This window comes from Phascolarctos cinereus, unplaced genomic scaffold (genome assembly GCF_003287225.1).
Source record: "Phascolarctos cinereus isolate Bilbo 61053 unplaced genomic scaffold, phaCin_HiC Scaffold_726;HRSCAF=1367, whole genome shotgun sequence".
NCBI lineage: Eukaryota > Metazoa > Chordata > Mammalia > Diprotodontia > Phascolarctidae > Phascolarctos > Phascolarctos cinereus.
The window spans coordinates 85,948,210-85,970,920 of NW_027556098.1; the positions used below are offsets into that span (position 1 = coordinate 85,948,210).

The 22,711-nt window shown below is 39.3% G+C and overlaps 1 protein-coding gene across 1 annotated transcript in view; it reads right to left on the minus strand.

Annotated features, from left to right (window-relative positions):
• The window catches only part of DCBLD2 (discoidin, CUB and LCCL domain containing 2), a 107,701-nt gene extending 85,301 nt beyond the window's left edge, over positions 1-22,400 (minus strand). Inside the window, 2 exon segments of the mRNA XM_020978334.2 lie at positions 21,883-21,973; positions 21,975-22,400. Of these exon segments, the coding sequence (XP_020833993.2) occupies positions 21,883-21,973; positions 21,975-22,091 (208 nt within the window). The 5' untranslated portion in view covers positions 22,092-22,400.
• Between the last annotated feature and the right edge of the window lie 311 nt (positions 22,401-22,711).

A 22,711-nucleotide genomic window follows, 5' to 3' on the forward strand; every position in this document is an offset into this window, starting at 1 on the left:
TTTATTTGAACAGACGTCCTTTGCACATCTTTGCCAAAGTATATATGTGACAACTAGGCACCTCTGTGACCTTCCACATCATCATCTTAAACAGAAGTTGTCTCTACAGACTTAGTTTCCTGTCAAGTGCTTTTCAATAATTTGTGAAATGATACTTCCAAACAAGCTCCTCATACTGTTGTGTAATAAATTTGTACCTTGGCGCTGACTGGTATTCTCCTTGACTTCTCTTCTCTTCTCTTCATAAAAAGACCAAGTGTTTTCCACATAAGGCAGCTCTCCTAGGCTCTTTTGGACCCCTTGTTGGGAAACTATTTTAGATTAGTTAAACCTCTAAAAATGAAAATAAGTCATTTTCTTATTTTTGTCCATTTTCCATTTTTAAAAGCCATGGTTTATTTAAAAGTTGGAGCTAGAAATGATGTAATTCCATAAAATGTCTTCATCTCATCCTTATCTTTCCTCATTTTGTATTTTGACTTCTGCTATAAAAGTCAATGATCTTACTATATACAAAGGATTGATTCTAAAATGATTTCCATATTTATAACCAGTCCTTTCTTGCCTGTTAAGACATTCGACCAATTTTATTTGTTTGTGTAACATTAATTCAGTTCTAGCCACATAGCTCAAAGTTTACCTTAGGTTCTAAAGTCAGCTCAAAAGGAAAAAAAGTCCCTTAAAATCAAAATTATCCTAGAAAATCTTTGAAGTCACCCATGATACCTTTAAATAGCTATAACTGGAAACGGTTTTCAGGCTTTTTTTTTTTTTAAAAAGGCAGCCTATTGTTTAGAGCAGATGGACCTGAGATAATTGTTGTGGAAACCACAGAACGTAAATTTGTCACTAAACCTAGGTATTGATTAGCAGGTGAGGAGGATTTCAGTCAAACAGAAGCAATCAAAACAGGTTAAAGATTTAGCTGAGAGGAAAATTGATGGTTAGGGAAAATTCCTCTTGCAAGGTCTTCCTATGTAACTGTGAATAGAATGTCACCATAAAACAGTTGTTTCTCCCTGCTTTACTATGAGTCAAGAGGGAACCGGAACACAAGGAACCTAGAGAGAACACAGCACATGTTTTCTAGCTGGTATCTTCTAGCTTTCCAATAGTATTAGGAAGATCAACTAAACTGCCCTTCTAAAAGGACAACCTAAGCAAAATTAATAAACTTGTAGCTATTATGAAGAGGGGTTTCCAGAACTGCACTTAAATGTTGTAGATGGTCATATTACTTTTAAGTAGTCTATAAGCATTTGACCTCCTTCATTTCCTGATCCTTAACTATTTTTTCTAGTAAATTTGGCTGCACACTTTCACATTAACAGTTTAGTAAAATTTGTCATATTCATCACACAATTTGTCCACTTCAACTATAACATATGTTGGCATATACAGTGCAAAATATTGTATTCATGATAGCCTGTTTCAGTTCATCTTGAGCCCTGCAAAGCAAGATGGCCCATCCCACACATGAAATGTTTCTGGCTGCCTTGATTTTGTGATAAAATCACCACTGCCAAAACCATTCATCAAATCTTTGGTAATTTATATCTTTCCATTTATCGGCAACATCTTTATGTTTTTTGGCTTCTTTTATACTGCAAATGCAAACAAAGAAATGTTTTCTTTTATTCTGCAGGTCACCAAACATGAGTTTGGTACAATGGAAAGAGTGCTTGCTCTGGAGTGAGAGGGCAAGGGTCAAGTCCTGTCTGGACATTTACTTGGATGAATCTTTGACCTCCCTGAATCTCAGTTTTTTTAAATGTAAAATGAGAAGGTTGGACTGGATGGTCTCTGAGGCCTCTTCCAGCTCCATATACATGACCTTGTGACTAAATTAAGGGTACTAGTAATTAGATTGGCAGCTAGATGGCATGGCAGATAGAGTGCCAGGCCTAAAGTCAAGAAGACTCATCTTCCAGAGTTCAAATAACAGCCTCAGATAACTATTACTATATGACTCTAGGCAAGTCACTTAACCCTGTTTGCTTCAGTTTCTTCATCTGTAAAATAAGCTGGAGAAGGAAATAACAAATCACTCCAGTACCTTTGCCAAGAAAACCCCATATGGGGTCACAAAGAACTGGACATGACTGAAACAAATGAACAACAATAATTAATGTTTGCAGATAGTCAAAAGAATGGTATATTTCTTAGAATATTCTGCCTCCTTTTCTCCCATCATTCCCACGGAAGCAGAAAGCAATCTCTTTTCTGCTTTGTGAAAAAGCAGCATGCTGTAGCGAATAGAAAGTTAGCTTCAGATTTTTACACCTATGACCACGGGCAAAGCACTTCACCTCACAGGGGCCCTATTCAATTCTTTGAGATTATAAATGACAAAATAGTAGCTGATTTGCACTGGTTGAGGAAATGTTCTTGCCTAGGAACTCACGAGACCAATGAAACTGAGAGTCCAGTCCCATAAACAAACAGACCTGTTTTACAGAATGCCATTCCAAAAACTTGAATCAATCAGTCCCGCCCCCATGGTGAGGAGCCTCCCAGCTCAGACTGCATCAGGGCCTGCCAAGACTCTTGTGCCACTGGCACGATCGCCAAGAACTTCAAGTGTACTAGATAAAATGGAGGACTACAGACACTAAAAAATTAAAATCTGAAAATTAAGCTCCCTAAAAGTGTTCTTTCAGGATGGGCTTCCTAAGGGTTTATAGGTAGTACCACTTGATTACACACACTTACCTGGATATGCCAATGATAAAATACTATTTGAACCTGTCTTTCCTTATTGAGTCACAGTCTGCGTAATAATTACTTGGACCTTAATAAAAGGGAAACAGTTTGAACCAAAATAAATGCCAAATGTAATTTCGGTATCTTCAAAAATTAAGCCATCGATCAAATAAAATAAAAACTCAAAATGTAAATATAAACCTATCTTCCTCAATGAATGAAAAATAACAATAAAACTTTTTCAAGTAGTTGACAAATACCAGTTTTTTAAATACCAAAGCATTCCCACAAGCAGGTTAATTCCACAAATTAGAAAGGGCAGCTTGATACTTCTTATTTTTTTCCAGGCTTGTCATTTAAAAAATAAAATTTTATTTTAAAAATTACAGCAAGATTTTGAGAGTAATCATGGAGGCCTTCATGTCAATATTTATCACAGCAATCAACAAGCACTAATTAAATGTTACCTGGTACAAGGCACAACATTATGCAGTGATACTAATATTTGATTTTTAATAATCATTCATTGCGGGTATACTCCAAAGTGTTTTTCTGGACCTTTTTCTCCTCTCTACACCCTCTTTCTTAGTGACCAGAATTTTCCATGGGTTTAATTATCTTCTTAATGCAGATGACTTCCATCCAGATCCACAGATCCAGCCCTACTCTCTCTCTCTGAAGCTTAAATACCACATCAGGCACTATATCTATTGGATACTTTCTACTGAATGGTCCATGGCATCTCAAAATATAAGTCAAGGTAATACTCACAGCAATGGTCAAGCAATTAAAAACTCCATACCCATATTAATTGCCTACTATTTTGTATAATCAATCCATAAGCATTAGTTAAGCTCAAATGAGATAATATTTTTAATATGCTTAGCATAGTTCCTGGCACATAGTGCAAAATGTTTGTTCCCTTCCCCTATTATGTGCCAGTAACTGTACTATGGGCTACAGACACAAATGCAATAAATGAAATAATCCCTTCTTGCAAGGTACTTAAATTCTAATGGGAGAGGTAAGTACTTAAATAAGTATGTACAGGATAAACATAAAAAGAATAAACATACAGTAAATAACAAGGTAGTTTGGAAGGAAGGGTACAAGCTCTTGGGGAAAACAGTAAAGTCATAAAGTAGGAAGTGTGTTTGAGTTACATCTTTTTATAAACTTGTTTTAAAAAAACGTTATTATCAATTCCAAAAGTTCTCCCTTCCTCCATCCCTCCCCCACCTATTGAGAAGGCAAAAATATGACAGCCATTTTACATATGAAGTCATGCAAAACAGTTTCACATTTGCAATGCTGTAAAGAAAAAAGAGATAAAGAAAAACTATGCTTCAACCTGCACTCAGTCCATCAGTTCTCTGTGAAGGTGGATAGCATTTTTTCACCATCAGTCCTTTGGAACTATTGTGGATCACTGTATTGATCAGAGTAGCTAAGTCTTTCAGAGTTTATTATCATTACAATACCTCTGTTACACTGTTCTCCTAATTCTACTCATCTCCCTTTACATCAGTTCATATGAGTCTTCCCAGGTTTCTCTGAAACTATCTCCCTCATCATTTCTTACACGTAATAGTATTCCATCATAATCATATAACCTAACTTGTTCAGCCATTCCCCAGTGGATGGGCATCCCCTCAGTTTCCAATTCTTTGCCACCACAAAAAGAAAAGCTACTATAAATATTTTTGTATATGTAGATCCTTTTCTTTTCCTCTAATCTCTTTGGGATACTGACCCAGTAGCTGGGTCAAAGGGTATATATGCCAGAGCTTATAAGGATCCCAGGATCATCTGCAGTTTCCTTATGTCCTATAATTTCCAAGGACTCAATTTCTGGAGGGGTAAGAGTTATCTTCCCCAGTCCCAATCACAGATCCAGGTCTTCTGGGAATGGGGTAGGGTCTTTAGGAGGTATGGGGTAGAGTGGGCAAGGAGCTGGGCGCTCAGAGCATGTGCCTCACAGCCTTCTGGGGCAGCTGTCAAAAATGCCTCTCTATCTTTCAACTGGCCCTTCAAATTAGTCATTTCCTTTTGTCAGTCTAGCAGCCTCCTCCTTAAGCCTTCTTTCGTTTTCCTCAGGGCTACAAACAACAGACTGAATTTTCTTCTTGGTTGCTTCCTCATATCAGAGAAAATAACTGTTCATCTGGTAGGGGTATTTGGTCTGGATTGCTCCGTTCAGATAGACTAATTTTTGTTATTCAAAGGAGCCTTCTTCAGGGAACTGCAAAGTAGGATCATCCCTCGTATAAACATGCCACTGTGAAAGATATTTCACAGGATGTGAGCCATAAAGCTAAACCACCGCTTCAGGCATCCCCAGGGAGATCTTAGAGCTAGACTGGCTCACTGCAAAAAGAATTCCCAGACAATATCAAAGACAAACCAGGACAGGGAATTCCCTGGGAAACTCATAAGGAGGTTAAAAAGAAGGAAAGGAGTCCCTGTCTTTCTTCACAGACACACCATTAGAGGTTGAAGCCAGTGTCAGGTGCCCAGGAAATTAGGCACATGATCCACAGAGCCTGACCTTCCCATCTGAGATTTCAGGCCTGAGGGCACACACTTCAAGTGTCCCTCATAATTTTGAGGCTGTCCTAAGTGAATGAATGTAGGACTACTTTGGACAACAAGCTGTCAAAGCAATGCAATCAACTAACTAAAGGGGTACTGGGATGAGACAAGACACAAATATCTGATAAAAGGGTTCCTCCTGGGGTGTCACAACCTTGCATTTGAGACCTAGATCATGATGCCACGCTTATCAGTCTATCAGTGAAGCTACAAGCCAGTATATAATCTGTCTTGTTTATAATTTATAGTCAAGAGAAGATGAAGAGGAAGAGAAAAGAGGAGAGAGAAAAAGACAGAGCACATGACACAAGGAGCGCTGTATCTCTTGGAGGTCTAGCCAAGTTTAAGAGATTGCAGCTGCTATCCTAACCCTCAGGTGATCAACAGAAGAAGACTTGTGGATAAGGATGGCCTGACTAGTTCTAACCTGCCCTGAGTAGCTCCCTGGTCAAGGTATCACATAGACCCCAAGCTTTCTGGTCATCTGGAATCCCCAGTTATGAGACCCAGTCTGGAGCCAGGGGAAATCTGACTGTGTTCCTCCCAAACCCTAAGATACTCACTGAGTGCCAATCCATCCTGTGTAGGTCATTCCAATCTTCCCTAGCCCCAGAGACTCACTTAACTTTCAGAGTCTTGGAGAGCTGCTTAGGGCAACCTTTAGGGATCCCATTTCTGATACCAAATTGTCAGCTAAGAATGAATTACAGGCTAAGAAAGTTTGAGGGGGGAAAAAATTAAATATTAAACTTTCTGGCAGAGGGAAGAGCCTAAATAAATAGCCAGGTCCCGAGCCTCTATGGATTACACATTTATAGGGTCTGAGTTTAGGTTACAGAGAAGACAGGAAATGAAGGTGACTGGCCCCACCATGTCAACAGAAAGCTACTCTCCTAATAAGGAACACAATCTCTATATGAAGCAAAGCAGGCTGACTATTATAGATTTGGAAGGTCTCTGGGATCAGTAAATTGGGCACGTCCCGGGTTAGATAATAAGCTGGGCTAAGCAATAAACAAATTTGGTCTAAACAAGTCCAGTCTTTTGCTGTACAGGACAAGGTTGCAACTTTCATGATTTCCCAACAAAACCACTGGAGTTTATTGAACATGAGATACTCACTGTAAACCTATGTGGTTATAATTGCTTCTCACTTCTTTGGTTTTATTCCCTAAAACTAGACCAAAAGGTTCACCTCCTCTTAATTCCTCCAATTATAACTTCATTAGTAAGTGGCCTCCTGAACCCAAATGAAACCAAAGCACCTGTAATCACATACAGAGTATCTCAAAAGCCTTAGTGTAGTTTTAATCTATTAAAGCTTAAGGTATTTAAATAATTAAAGCTTAAAACTGCACTAAAACTTTTGGGATAGCCTGTATAAGAGCTTCCATATCCCTTTTGTTAGCAATCCAATCCCATTTTCTGGCGCCCCTTAAATGGTTACTGCATTCAGATATCAAAGCAAAGATCTTGTAGTAGAAGCAATAGACAACACCATGTTCCCTTCCAAGCACCAAACTGGATCTCCAGAAAAGGAGGGAGAATCTCTAATATATCAGAGATGGAGTTTTTCCTATACAAAAGGGGAAAGCTGGGAAGCCATTTTGAGATGGTTTGGAACTACCACCCTAGTACCTCAATCTGGATGCAGATTTGGAAGATTACACTGTTTGTAAAGAATATCTTTCAATAAAATCCATCTGGACACATAAGTCTTATTATGGGTTTTCTTTTCTTTTCCTTAGGAAGGAAATTGAAATATTAACATTTTTGAAGACATTTTTGCCACAAAATGAAGAAAAGGAAATGGGTAGGGGAAACTTTTCATCTCTTCATTTTAGAACTCAAGCTCACATAGATAGCTTTCATTCAGTTTGCTGCAGTGAAGAGTCCTAATTCACTGCCTCCACCCCTATAGAATATATTCCCCTCCTCACCTCTATTTATGATCATCCCTAGCTTCCTTCAAAGCTCAACTCAGCTTAAGCCTCCTCTGTGAGAGCTCTCCACCAAAATAACTTTATGTTTACTTTATGTATAGTTTGTACTTACTTATATGTTGTTTCCCTCAGTAGAATACAATCTTCTTGAGGGCAAAGACTTTTTAGTTTTTGCCTTTGTGTCTCTAATTTCTAGGATATAGTAGATGCTTAATAAATGCTTGTTGAGTGAATAGGTTAATATTCAACTCTTTTTAACTCTTTTCTCTAATAAAAATTATTTGCTTAACAAAATACTTAACAAAATAACAAAGATGGAAATAGGGCCTCTTTGCAAGCATAATGATGAAGAAAATAATTAAAATATATCTAGCTCTTTCAAAAGCTTACAGGAGGAGGGTATTAACAGTCCATAAGTAATGCCAAGAAATGTACTGAAATATGTGCTGGATTTCAGTCCTTCCTCGGTGATATGTAGCAGAAAACTGAAGTAAAAACAAAGTCTCAACTTTGTTGCACTGAACAAGTTAGAACAGTCTCACCTACATTTTTAAAAGTAAAATCAGCCAGAAAATTAACCAGGTAACAGTTTAAGTGACATGGATTGTAGCAGATGGACAGTTAACTGCTTGAGTCTAAGCTCTTTGAATTTTCAAGTAAACCCAAATGTTAACAGGATGAATCAATTTTATTAAAACGTACATGCTCAAAGCAGTATCCTACTGTAGAATTCTCAGGATATGTCTTTGTTTCTCCACAAACAGTCATTAAACATATCTGATTGCAATGCTTTGCAATATGACACTCAAGAATAGCAGAAGGTCCTTACAAATTAAAATAAAAATTTGTTACTTGCTCTTTAATACACTGGATTAGAATAAGGATTGGAAGCCTCAGGCTTAGGGTCCTAATTCAGCTGTTAGTTTGATTTTATCAAGCCCTCAGGTCAATATTACTCTGGTTACTGCTGCTAGAGGCCACAGAATAATTTTACCCAAGGGGATCTTGCTGTTATACTGAATAAAACTCTAAGCTCCTTGTTCTTAATTCTAAAAGTGAGTAAAAAGTGTTATACTTCTCTAAGGGGACAGAAAACCATAAATTAAATCTTTCTAGTAGTATACAGTTTTTAACTTACTTTTTTTGTGGGACACTGGCCCTCTATCAATAAAATCCTTCTCTCCCATCCCTGAATTCCAACAGGGCCAAGGTCACGGATTTGAGTCCCCAATCTGAGAGTAGCTTTTAATCCAGAAAAATACTATCCTATTACCAGACAATACAGATGGCTCAGTGAAAACCAATAACTACTACTAGAAAAACTCAAAATGGGTCATTAGTACAATCTTCACCAAGTACTTACTGTACTATACATGAGCGTCATATCTGAGTGTCAAACCCTCACGCCTCTCTCAAAGGATTAAACTAGATGACCTCTGGGGTCCTTCCAACTCTAAATCTATGATCTCCATTAAAGAATAAAAATGAATCTGATAATCCGATCAAAAATTCTCCAACAGATTATTTTATTTAGTTATTAACTACAGTGGGAGGCAGCGTGACTCAGTGAAGAGTGCACTTGGTCTGCAGTCAGAAGACCCAGAATTCAAGCACTGACTCTGATCTTTATGAACCTGTGGGATCTTGAATAAGTCACTTAAGGTCTCTGGGCCTAAGGTTCCTCATCTGTAAAATAAGGAGTTCGGATCAGATGTACTCAAAAGTCTCTTATTTCTAATTCTATGAAGCCTATGGTTAATTGTTCTATGGATGCAAATTTTTTTCATTTTAAGTGATTTTATAGAAATACAAATCTATAGAATAATAGACTAGAAGTGAATTCTACTATATTTACAAGAATTTCAAAATTTTTACCATGTTTATTGATGAAGAATTAATTCCTAGTGGCTTTCTCTCAGAAAAATAGATTTTTGCTTCTATAATGGCCATCCTAGAGAGATTCTGAAACAAGAGATTCTTAGAAATATATGAAGCACTAGACATGTACCCCCAAAGAAGTCAAAGACATAAAGAAAAGTCCATCCGCACACAAAAAAAAAGGCATAACAAGCACTTTTTGTAGTGAAATAAAATAGATATCAATCAATTGAAGACTGGATAAGCCAGAACTGTGGTATATGAATGTAATGAAATCTTACATACCCATTTTAAAAAAAGATGAATATGAAGGAAATCATGGATGAGGAAATTCCCTCCACTAATGAAGATTGGCAACTGCTCCATAATTTATGATCTTAGAGAGTTGCCTGGGGAGGGGAGGGGAGGGGAGGGGAAAGGAGGCACTGAAAAGTTAAATGACTTGTCCATGGTCACAATGGCAGCATACCGGAGATGGGATTTGAACTTAAGTCTTACTGACTCTGAGACTCTCAATTCACTACAACATCCTGCCTCTCAAAAAGCAGATGTAAATATCAAAGATATCAACAATGTCTTTTTAATTTTGAAGAAGACAGTTAAGGAAAAAAAAACTCCCCCAAAAATGATAAGCAGAAAAGCATGATGCCATGGACCCAAATCCTCAAACCTCCAAAAATCTTATGACAAGAACATTTTCTTCAGCTTTAATAAAGTCTCCTTAAATGACATGTACTAGTTTTGTAGTTCTTTAAATTAGAAAAATCTGCTATTATTAAATATTACATTACTTGTATTATTCCTCTCAGTCACCAAGGTTCACTTCAACTGCCCAATACAAATGAGTACTGCCAGAATGTTGTTGAAAATATTCCTCAAGTACTCTATTTATCCCCAGCTTACTATAAAAATGTTAGTATGTTTTGGGATGTGGCAGACAAGAAGCTAATTTAGAATGATTAGATTCAGCCACTGATCAAATCATAGTGATTTCAAAGTAAAAATGCTTCCCGTAGTGTCATATTTCAAACTCAACAAATATATTCTCTACTTACTGGGAAAGAATAAAACAATCATGTTTGATAGTATATTATTCAACAAACATTAAGCATTACAAAAAAAAAGGAAAACAAACACTTAGGTAGACTGAAAGGAATAACACAAGACATGTTGAAGAGACAAAGTTAAATAAGACAGGGCAACTGACTGGATTTGAAAGGTAAGGGAGAAGGAGAATTCAGCAACTTCCTATAGGTTACAAAGTTTAAAAGGCAAAAAACACCTAGCCCCAAGGTTATTGTAAGGATTAAAGTGCTATCCACAACCAAAGAAAGAACCATGGAGTTTGAATGCAGATGGAAGCTTACTATTTGCTCTTTTTTTTTCTTCTGTTCAGTTTTGTTTCCTCTTTCTGGTGGTTCCTTCTGTTAGTTATAATTCTTCTTTATAACATGACTTACGTGAAATTATGTTTAATAGGAATGTATATGTAGAGCCTATATCAGATTGTGCGCTGTCTCAGGGAGGTAGGTGAGGAGGGAGGGGGAGAAAAATTTAAAACTCAAAAGCTTATGGAAGTAATCCTTGATAACTCAAAATAAATTAACAAAAAATAAAATAAAAGGAGCTATTTGCAAAGTACTTAGCTCACTTCAATTCCTGCCTTCATACTAGGGGACTTCTTCAATTGATATACTGATGTTCCCTTTAATAAATCTACTCCTCAATTCCTCAGTCTACTCAATTCCCATAACTTATTCCTTCCTCAGTTATCCAGAGAGATAGCCATCTCTTTGGTCTTACCAGTTCCTGAAAGTATCTCACTTTCATTCTCATTATTTCCAAAATCCCTTTATCCAATCAGAATATTTTATCTTGCTAACTCTCTGTATGCCTCATCAATACCTCCCACCTTTCCCAAGCTCCCTTGATAAATCAGTCAACTTCAAATATTCTGATCCTTTTGTCTTATGAGCAACTTCAGATAGCTCCACCCACCTGTTTTGCTCCTTTTCATAAGCTGCAAAACAGAGAGGAGGAAGTCATAAAACCATGTTGATTAGGTACATTACAAATTTATGTTATTTATTTTCAGCTAAGACTTTACTGAAGTTAGGCAATCCAACTACTCCCTAACCGATTTTCTGTCCCACTCACCACACAGCAGCTGCTCCCAATCTTGTCTTCTTGAGCATCTTAAAATAATCTTTCCCCTCACTCTCTCAGTTGAGGGCTTCAACTCATACTTTACTTTAAAAATTGAGATCATACACTGAAATATCCCATCTCAATTAGTTATCGTCTTATCTTCGCTAGAAAATTGAAACTATTCCTCATGAGCTTCCTCTTTCCCTACACATTACCTCCACTCTCCTCCTTTCCCCCAGTCTCTGATAATGAGGGGCCCTTCTCCTAGCCAAACCCTACCTAGGAGCCCTTAATCCCATCCTGTGGTCTCCAAAAAAATGCCCCTTCATTCATTTCCTCTCTCTAATCTTCATTCCCTCTCTCTAACCTTTCACCTCTTGTTATCTAGTGGTTCCTCCCTTTTGCCTAAACATGCCTATCTCCCCCCTGCCTTAAAAACTACTTCCTATCATCCCCCACTTCACACTATTATTCTATATTTATTCTCTCAGCCAAACTCTAGGAAAAAAGCTATCTATACCAGTTGTTTCCAATCTCTCAAACTTGTATTACTTGTATTATTCCTCTCAGTCACCAAGGTTCACTTCAACTGCCCAATACAGATGAGTACTGCTAGAATGTTGTTGAAAATATTCCTCAAATACTCTATTTATCCCTAGTTTACTATAAAAATGTTAGTATGTTTTGGGATGTGGCAGACAAGAAGCTAATTTAGAATGATCAGATTCTTCAAACATCCCTTTCCAGTCTGGTTTCCAACCTCATCACAAATGAAACCACTCTCCAAACTTACCAATCTTTTTTTTTTTTTTGGCTAGGCAATGGGGTTAAGTGACTTGCTCAGGGTCACACAGCTAGTAAGTGTCAAGTGTCTGGTCTGAGGCCAATGATATCTTAATTGCCAAATCTGATGGTCTTTTTCATCCTTAATCTACCTGTCCTCTTTTGCTACATTTGCACTGCTGACTACCCTGGGATTTTGTGAAACTACCTTTTCCAGGTTCTTCTCCTCTCTGACACCTCCTTAATCTTCTTTACTGGCTCATCACCCATGGTACAACAGCTCACCTGGAGATATTCCCCATGGCTTTGTAGTGGGTACTCTGGTCTTCTCTCTCTAGCCTGTCTCTTAATGACTTCATCAACTACTACAAACTGAGTTATGATCTCTATACTAATGAACTCCAGCCTCTCTCTTGAACTTCAGTCTTGCATCATCTCCCTTTTGGACATTTTAAATGGATGTACTAGAAACTTCTCAAACACAGTGAGTTCAAAACAGAACTCATTATCTTTCCCCAAAAACTCTTCTCCTCTTTGGAAATTTACTATTTCTGTTTCAATACCACCATTCTTCAGGTATCACAAGCTCATGTTCTTGGCATCTTCCTTGATTTCTCTCTCTGCCTCACTCATCAATATGATATCTAATCAATTGCCAAATCTTGCTATTTCTGTCTCTACAACATATCTCACATCCTACCCTTTCTCTACTCATTTATAATCTGAGCTTAAGTTGTTTTTTTTTGCTATATTATTGCAATAATCTACTAATTGGTCTTCTTGCTGCAAGCCTCTGCCCATTTCAACTTATATGCCTTGAGATCCAATCTTATCACTCCCCTACTTAATAAACTCCCATAACTCTTTCTTGCCTCTAGGATAAAATATAAATCCCAATGATTAGTTTTCAAAGCCCTTCACAACCTGATCCTAATCTACCTTTCAGCCACATTTTAGAGTAACTTCCTTCCTAGACTGAGATGCAATCAAACTGACCTTTTGCACCAGCTATCCTCCACACCTGAAATATATACTCTCCCTTCACTTCTATTTTATAGACTCCCTCTCTTCTCTTAAGGAGTTCAAGCAATTCTTTCTACATGAAATCTTTCCTGATCCATGAAACTGTTAGTGTCCTACCTAACTGCCTTATATTTAACTATCTTGCATTCATTCTCTTGATATATTTATTCTGTATATACTTATATATGTACTTGTCTATCGATTAGAATATACACTCTCTAAGAGAAGAGATTATTTTATTCTTTGTAATGGTATCTCCAGAGCTCAGCATCAGGCTTCGAACAAAACCGGCATTTAATTCATGAATATTCTTGTTGTACCTGTCAGACCACTAATACTCATTTTCTAGTTGGATCTCTTGTCATGCCCATTAACTCTAAGAGTCCCCCAAGGCTCTGTCCTGGACCCTCATTTCTCTCAACACCATCTCACTTGGCGACCTCATCTGTTCCCAAGGGTTCAATTATCGTTGATGATTCCCAAATCTACATATCCAAACCTAATCTCTTTCCTGAGTTCCAGTTTCACGTTACAAACTGCCTATCGGCCACTTTGAAATCTATGTCCCCATACACATCTAAAATCCAACATGTCCAAAACAGAACTTACTATCTTTTCCTCAAAACCTAACCCTCTTCTGAACTTTCCCATGGTTGTCTAGGGCAAAGGTGTCAGATATGCAGCCCACAAACTCCCCAGCCCAAACAGATTAAAATGTTACTGTGAAACGTTTAACAAAATAAATAAAAACACAGTATAACACAGATGATGGAATCTGTGGTTTTCCATTTCTATTTGAATTTGGCACCACTGGTCTAAGGCAGAGGTATCAAACTAAAAGACCTCAAAACTTCTCAGTGCAGTCTGGGAAATGTTTAACAAAAAAATAAAAATACTATATAACATTGATAATGTTAAGCTGTAGTTTTCTATCCCTTTCTATTTGAGTTGGACACCACCTGTCTAGGGCACCACCATCCGTCCACTCAAATTTGCAACCTTTGCTGTCACCCTTGACTCCTCACCTCACTCACCAGACAAATCCAAACAGCTGCCAAATCTTGCCATTTCTACCTCTCCAGCATCTCTCCTGTAGTCTCATTCTCTTCACTCACAAGCACTTTTGCTCAGGCTTAGTTCTCTGAGAGTACACAAACAAGTATGCCAAAAAAGTTAAAGGGACAATTCATCACCTCTCACCTAGCTGGTCTGGCTTCAAGCCTCTTCCTCTAATCCATCTTCCACTCAGCTGCCAAAATGATTTTCCTAATGCTTCAGTCAGACCATGTCACTCCCTACTCAAATTCCAGTGGCTTTCTGTGACTTCTAGGATCAAATATGAACTCCTTTGCTTGGCATTTAAAACACTTCAAAACCGGCCCCTTCGTATTTCCCCAGTCGCCTGACACATTACTCCCATTTACACAGTGTGCAGTCCAGCCGCTCTTCCTCACAACGTCCATCTCCCATCTTTAGCCTATGCATTGGCTAGCCTCCATTCCTGGAATGCTTTTCCCTCTCAAATCAGATGAGATGACGTTTGTGAAGCATTTAGCAGTCTGGCACCAAATAAGTGCTTAATGAATACTTTTTCCCTTCCCCTGCCTTTCTTCACCTTCCTTTCTTAGAATCCCTGGATTCCTCCAAGACTCAATTTCAACACCAATTTCAGAAGGCCTTTCCAATTACTCCAACTCTAGTGCATTCTCCTCAAAGGAGCCTTTCCATCTCTCAATACCTTTTATGTACCTACTTACATTTACATATATACTTTCTTCCCTATTAAAATAAAAAAGTAAAACTCCTCAAGAGTAGGGACTTCAGTGTTTCTTTTTCTTTGTATTCCCACTGCTTAGCATAATGCCTGGCACAGAATAAACACTCAATAAGTGCTTTTTTATTGATTGTGAAAAAGTAGGTAAAAACAACTATAGCAAAAATAAGTGCATAAATGAGTACCTGATAAAGGCACAAACAGTATGACAAAAGAAAGTAAGGACAAGTCATTCCTAAATGAGGTGATAAGAGAAGATTGCATGGAGGAACTGGCCTATGATCTGGCCATAAAATAACATTTTTGAGGACAGAGATTAGGAAGAAGGCACATTCTATGCAAAAAGTATGGCATCAGCAAAGTTTGAGGCATATTTAGAGCACAAGTGGTCCCATTGGAGATTTATGTAAGAGGGCAACAGAAGAGACCAGAAAAACTGAATATGATCATGAAGAGTCTCCTAAATTCATCCCTCCTAAATTTTCCTACTTCAAAGACAATGTCATCCTTCTAGTCACTCAGGTTCATAACTTAGGAGTCACATGCAACTCTTTCTTTTCCCAAACCCTTCCAAAGCCAGTCAGTTGTCTTATCTTGTCCAATCTGCCTCTATATTTCTAGTTCCCTTCCCCTTTCTCTGCACTCACACCATAATAAAGGTTCTTTTCTCCTCTCACCTGGAGTAATGCAATAAATAGACTAATTGGTCTCCCTACCTTTAGCCTTACATCTCTCAATCCTCTCTCCACCTAGCTGTAAAGGTTATATTCCTAAAACTGAAAACCTTTAAGTTTGATCTAAAACCCAAAACTTGACTACAGTCAATTCTCTTCTCAAGAAGCTCCAGTGTTCCCTTTTACCTCTAGGATAACTCTTTTGTTTGACATTTAAAGCCCTTCACAATCTAGCCAGTTAAAACGGCCTACTACTTAGTATTCCCCATACATGACATTCTATCTCCTCTCTTCTTGACTCTACAAAGGCTACCCCCATTTCTGAAACTCTCTCCTTCTTTATCTTTGCCTGCTTGAATTCCTAACTTTCTTCACAGACCTCACACTGGGTGCCATCTATAGGAGGCACTTCCCAATCGCATAAGTTAACTTTTTTATCTCATCCCACCAACATTACTTTGTATTTTACCTGATATATACTTTGTTCTAACTTATTCATGTATGCTTTATATCCTACTCATAAAAGGTAATGTCCTTTAAGTCAGAGAAATTTGGTTGGGTTTTTTTTTTAATATCCCTAGTATCTAGCAGTAATTTACACCTATCAGACTTAACAAATGCTCCTTGAATTGAACTAACTCCTTATCAGGCATTGATTTTTCCTTTTGTGTGCAACCAGACTCCGGCTAAAGGGCCAATGGTGTATTCTCTCATTAGTGGAGACTGATTACTCAATGCCCAGAGCCTGTGTAAGGGGCTTGAGGGGCAGAGTTATGAGACCCAGAGAGAAAAGAGATCCAGTTATGCCACTTTAATCTCTCTTCAGGTCCCTGAAGGGAGAAAAAAACCTTGGGAAGAAGCCAACATGTAGAGTAGTTGGCAGTCTCCATCATAACCCTATCCCCAGCTTGCTACTCTAGAGACTTCAAGGAATTTCCCTTAGATAAGATATGGGACTTGGTTTAGTTGAGTTACCTCACTCCCAAAAGAACTCATTCACTGTGTATTGTCTGGAATATAGTTTCATTCATATGTAGACTTGTTCTGTTTTCTGTTTTGATATCCACCTGGATAAATGGATGTATTTGCCTTCATTGTAGAACTGGCATCTGATAGGAAGGGGGTCAAGCCTTGGATATATAGCTAGAGACACTCCTTTCCCATTAAAGAATAGTAATTAGGAATGTAGTTTCAAACTAAAAATTACCTTCCCTAGACTAACAATATTTAATGGAGCAGACAGATATAATTCTAGCCTAGGACTCCCTCTATCTGAGGAAAGGCGAGTAGCCAGCGAGTACCAATCTCCTGCTTCCCCTCTCGGCAGGAATTAAAGTCTCTTTTGGAGAGGGGTAAGGGAAGGACACCGGGGAGTTATCAATTCTTGCCAGTCATGTCTACACATACCTCTGTGTGTACACCATGACCTATAAGGAAAAAAACAAAACAGAACTCACACAAACCTCCTTACATATGCAAATGTGCTCATTGTCCCCTTTGACTAATCATCCTCAAACTTTCAGCGCACAGATGTGTTCTACCACTATCTGCAACACTTTCTTGAGCATTTTTTTAAGTTTCTAAAATCTCAACTTTTTAATGAAGTTACAAATGTAAAATGTAAGTTCCTTGAGGGCATGTAATTTCATTTTAAACTCCCTAAGAGCACAGCATATCACACATAAACACCAAATCTGAATTTGAAGCTTTCTCAGACAAACTGAAAGGAGGTAATAATTGCCCTCAGCCTACTCAAAATTATGTGACTCCAGCTACTACTGTACAATGTAAGTAGCTCATATTTACTCTTTTTTAATATAAATTGTATTTTCCCCCAAAGAAATCCAGGTTGTAAAAAGCATAAATACAGTCTATAATCAGGTTCATTTTTTCAGTAACTTTTTTTTTCCTTTCAAAAACATTTCATTGCAGGGGTATGACTCAGAGCAGTACAATATTAAAATCTATTTATTATTGATAGGTTTTGTCTATATTTTTTCTACTTGTTCACTCACTCCAGTATAACAAACGCCTAAATGAATTCAGTGGGAGTAAGAAACAGCATTGCATAGTAGAAAAAGTACTGGATATGGAATTTAAAAACCTGCTTTCAAATTATAGCTCTGCAACTTACTGTCTGTGACCTTGGGCAAATTATTTCAACTTTCTAGTTTTCAGTTTCCTCATCTGTAAAATGAAGGGGGTGGAAAAGCATTAGGGGGTCATAAAATGGAGAGAGGTGATCTCTAAGATCTTTTTGAGCACTTAGTCTGTCATCTTACCAACAGTAGGACACCCAAATAATGACTAAAGGAATATTTACAGAGAAGAGATGAGATCTAGAATCAGAGGACACGGTTCCAACTCTCTCAAAGTTACCACCTTTCTCACCCTGGTAAAATCATTTCAGTTTTCTCAACTGTCCATTTGGATTAAAAAACTTCTATGTCCCATCCAGCTCCCATTCCACAACAGTAATAATGACATTTAAAAATCAGGTCACACCCCTGAAAAATGAGCCCAGATTGAGAAGAGATGACTTTGCAGGTACTAAATTCACTCAGTTTTACCTCTACTTGATCTTACACACCATCCACTGATTTTATTCTGGAAAATTTCATCACAGATTAGGAAACTTTTCCTCCTAAAATTCAATCTCTTGAATGCAACCAGCCTTCTTTGTTCGAGTTATATTCTATTTTTATTTTTTCTACCCAAAATGCAGGCATCAGAAAGTATTTATAAAGTTTCCACTATGTGCTAGTAGGCACTGTAAATACAAAGAAAAAAAATCAAAAGAGTCCTTGCATTCAAGAAATTTATATTCCATGGGGAACTGCACATCTACAAGTACTTACAGAATATAGAGAGAATGAGTGCAAAAGAAATACAAGATAGTTAAATACAGGACAGTTAGCAAGAGAGGGAATTAGAAGGTAGAGGAGGGAGTCAGGAAAGTCTTGCTCAGAAGGTGGTACATACATAATCCGCTTCCTTAAAGAAGAGAATAATTGTACGTTGCAGAGGCACTGAATTATATTGCAGAGGTAAGGAAGGATTCACTTGAGACATGGGGGACCACTAATGCAAAGGTACAGAGATCAGAGATGGAGTGCGATGTACATCAGGAGAAAGAACAGCAATCTAGCTAGATCATGGAGTGCAGGAAGGAAAGTAATACGTAAAGAGTATGGAAAAATAGGTTAGAGCCAGGTTGTGAAGGATTTAAAAGTCAAATTTAAAGAGTTTATATTTTGTCCTTATAGGCAAAGGGAACCACTAGAATTTATCAAATAGAAAAGTAACAAAGTCAGACCTGCACTGAAGAAAATCATTTTGTCAGTTGTGTGGAGGATGGATTAGTGTGGGGAGGGGCTAGTGGCAGGGAGACCGATTGCAATAATCCAGGTGAGAGGTGATGGGATACCAAATGAAATTTGCCTCAACTCAGGATGGGTCAATTCAGGAGATTCTGCAGAGATAGAAACAAGATTTAGCAACTGACTGCATAGGCCATCCACTCAATCGAAAAAGCAATGGCTTTCCATTTCATCGCTTCAATATTTTTGTTTGTTTTCTACTCTGAGACGCACTTCTGGAAAGACAATCAGATGATTAAATAAATCACATTTCCTTATATTTTTGGGGTGATGGTGGTGTAATGTTTACTATTTACTTATGTCAAGAAATCTAAAAATATATGTTATATATTAGCATTCCTATTAGTTACATTGGAACAGAATATTAGGGCTGGAAGGGGCCTTACCAAGAACCTTGTCCATCCACTTCCATTTTACACAGATGACAAAAAGAGGACTGAGGAAGTTAAATGGCTTGCCAAAAGGTTACGAGTATTCCTCATTATTTAAAGATTTCAAATAGAGATACTCTGTAATTACAAGGCAGCAGCTAGGTGGTGCAGCGGATAGAGAACCAGGCCTGGAGTAAGGAAGACCTGAGTTCAAATCCAGTCTCAGACATTTACTAGCTGTGTGACCCTGGGCAAGTCCCTTCATCCTGTTGCCTCAATTTCTTCATCTGTAAGATGAGCTGGAGAAGAAAATGGCAAACCACTTCAGTATCTTTGCCAAGAAAACCCCAAATGGGGTTAAGAAGAGTAGGACAAGACTGAAACAACCACAAAAGTACTCACAAGATTGGGTACAAAAAGGCCTATATAAGTAGTTCTCTAGAGAGAGCAAGTTTATCTGTCATATATTATTAAATGCATATTTTTCTTACAACATAGACTCAATGTCTGTCCCTGAGCCTCAGTTTTTTCACCTACACAATGAAAAGACTGAACTAACCAACCTCTGATGTCCTTTCCAGCTCTAGATCCTTTGATCATTTGATACCATGAAAAGAGGCTCTTGGGGCAACTAGGTCGCAAAGTGGATAGAGCACTGGCCCTGAAGTCAGGAGGACCCGAGTTCAAAAATGGCCTCAGACCAAACACTTGACACTTACTAGCTGTGTGACCCTGGGTAAGTCACTTAACCCCAACTGCCTTTAAAAAAAAAAAAAGAGGCTCTGGCAGAGGACCTAGTATTAAATCCAATTTCTAATACTTAACAACTATTTCAGTGACCTTGGGCAAGTCACATGCTTTACAGACCTCACCTTGTCACTTCACCCTGCATAGTTTCCTCATCTATATAATGAGGGTGTTGGACAAGACTTTTCTGAGGTTCCCTTGAACTCTATAACTATGATCCATCGATTGTCAAGATCTCAGCATCTTCACAAAAACCTGTTTATGGTAATTCTTGCCTGTATCACAAATAACAAATGTGAGCAACATTTAAATGACATCTGGACTCAACTATGGAAATCAACATAAAAAAACCTTACATACACTTCAATGAACCAGGAAATTCAGAAGAGAACTGTTTTACAACTAATACTAAACAAATTTTAAAAGTAAAGCCAAAATACGGGACAGTATCATTTTAACTGGGGGAAATATTAGCCTTTACTTGTTCTTTCCTATTTTAATTCCTTCCTCAAACTTTTATGCAGGTTTTTCATTACAGTTTTGATAACTTCTGAAACACATTTCTTAAAGATTTTAAATGGGAAAATGTTTTGCTGCTTTTTGGAAAGATTTGGCTAGCCTCTTAATATGGAAAATTACTTTATTAGAGCAATATAGCATTGTAAGTTGGGTTGAAACCAGCATGTGATCAAAGTAATCTTGACCACCATCCTTAATAATAATTTGGGTAGGAAATACACTTGTAAACTTCTCCTTTTGGTCAGTTTGATGTGGGAATACAGAATAGATAGCCTTAGATTTAAGAAGCTAAACTTTTTGTTATCATAATTTGAGATTTACCAGTTAAAAGTTGATATTCATTCTTTTTTCTTAATTGACTCCCCCCCCCCTTCCCGGATACTACCCTGTCTCCAAGCCTTTTAAAATCTTTTATCTTTCAAGTTTTCTACTCAAAGGAAAAGATTAGTTGAAATCCACCATTCCTTCTCCTCCCTAATCACTAATTAACTAGCCCTTATTAGCTTCATTAGCAGCAAAAAAGTCAAGAAATTTCAACTTTAAAAACTCAGCATGGGCTACTATCCACTTCCTGACAGACAAGTGATGGACTCAGGATAAAGAGTGAGATACCTATTTTTGGATGTGGCTAACGTGGGAATTTGTGTTGCTTAACTATGCTTATTTACTACGGGGATTTTTTTTCCTTTTTTTTTTCAATGGATGAGTGGGAGGGAGAAGAAATAAATGCTTCTTAATATAAAAATTTTTTAAAAAATAAACAGAGATCACACATATGTACATACCCCCATAAGCACAACTAGACCCACTCCTACCTAAATACGGTATATATTCAACTCCAAGAATGGCACCACCCACCCACTCCCTCAACCAGGGGCTATTAACCTAAGGCCGGGGAACTTATTTCCTTGAACATTATGATAACTGTGTTTCAATAGAATTCGTTTCCTTTGGAATGCTATGTTCTCTATTTTATGTATTTTACAACATTATTCGGAGAAAGGAGTCCACAGGCGTCGCTAGTCCACGACCCAAAAGAGGTTAGGACTCAGCCCTAAGTAATTCCACAGTACCCCCACCCCCGCCTCCGCTCCCGGGTGGATGCGGGGCAGCAAGTTCCGAGACCACGAGCACGGGCTGCAAATTGTCCGCCCCCCGGGAGACTACGTGCGGGTCTCCCCCACAGACCGCACATCTGCGGGTCTTCCACAGCCCGGGCGAGAGGGGGTGTGTGGAAACACCCCAACCCTACCTCACGCTGCCCTGCAAAAGGGATAGACTCCCCCACCCGCCCAAGACCATGCACAGCCTCCCCACCCCCGCGGGGGAGGGCCCCAGTCAGCTCACCTAGTTGGGCTCCGGTGTCTTCCAGCAGCAGCAGAAGTACGAGGAGGAGAAAGAGGGGGGTGGAAAGAGAAGAAGAGGAGGAGGAGGAGGAGGAGGAGGAGGAGGAGGGAGAGGGGGGAGAGGAGGAAGGCGGCCGCCCAGGCCGGGGTCCGGACCGGGGGAAGCGACGATAGGCTGCGCTGGGTTCTCACCATCCCCCGGCTCTCCATCCCGGCCTGCAGTCTGCATGCATAGTGCGGGCTGCGGCGCAGAGCTGGCGAAGCCCCGGGACCCGCGGCAGCAGCGGGGACTGGGGTAGGAGCGATGGAGAGCGCGCGGCCCTCTGGCGCCCCGGCTCCCTCCTCCGGCTCCTTCCTCCTCCTCCTCCTCCTTCTTCCCCCTCCCCCGCTCCTTTCTCTTCCTCCTTCTCCTCCTCCTCCTCCTCCTCCTCTTTTCTCCCCGGCCCTTCCTTCCCGCCCCGAAGCTAACGGCGCAGCAGCCGGGGGCGAGGGGGCGCCCCAAGCCCGGCACTCAGCCCTGGCTCCCCCAAGGGAAGGGGAGGAGAAAGGGAGTGCGAGAGCCCGGGCCCGCCCCTCTCCCCGCCCCTCCACGCTCTTCCCCCAATCAGAGGCCGCTCCTTCTCCCACCCGACCCGTTAGCCGATCCTTCTCTCTCCGCCTCCCGGAGGCTCCGGCTCCCAGGGTCCTTACTCCTCCAATCGCGGCGCTTCTCTCCTCCCCCACGTTCGCTCCTGCCCCCGCCCCCTCCCTCCCCCCTGCCCCTCCCTCTCCCGGGTCCTCGCGCTGCCCTCGCAGCTCGCGCGCGTCGTGGTGCTGGTGGCTCGGCTCCT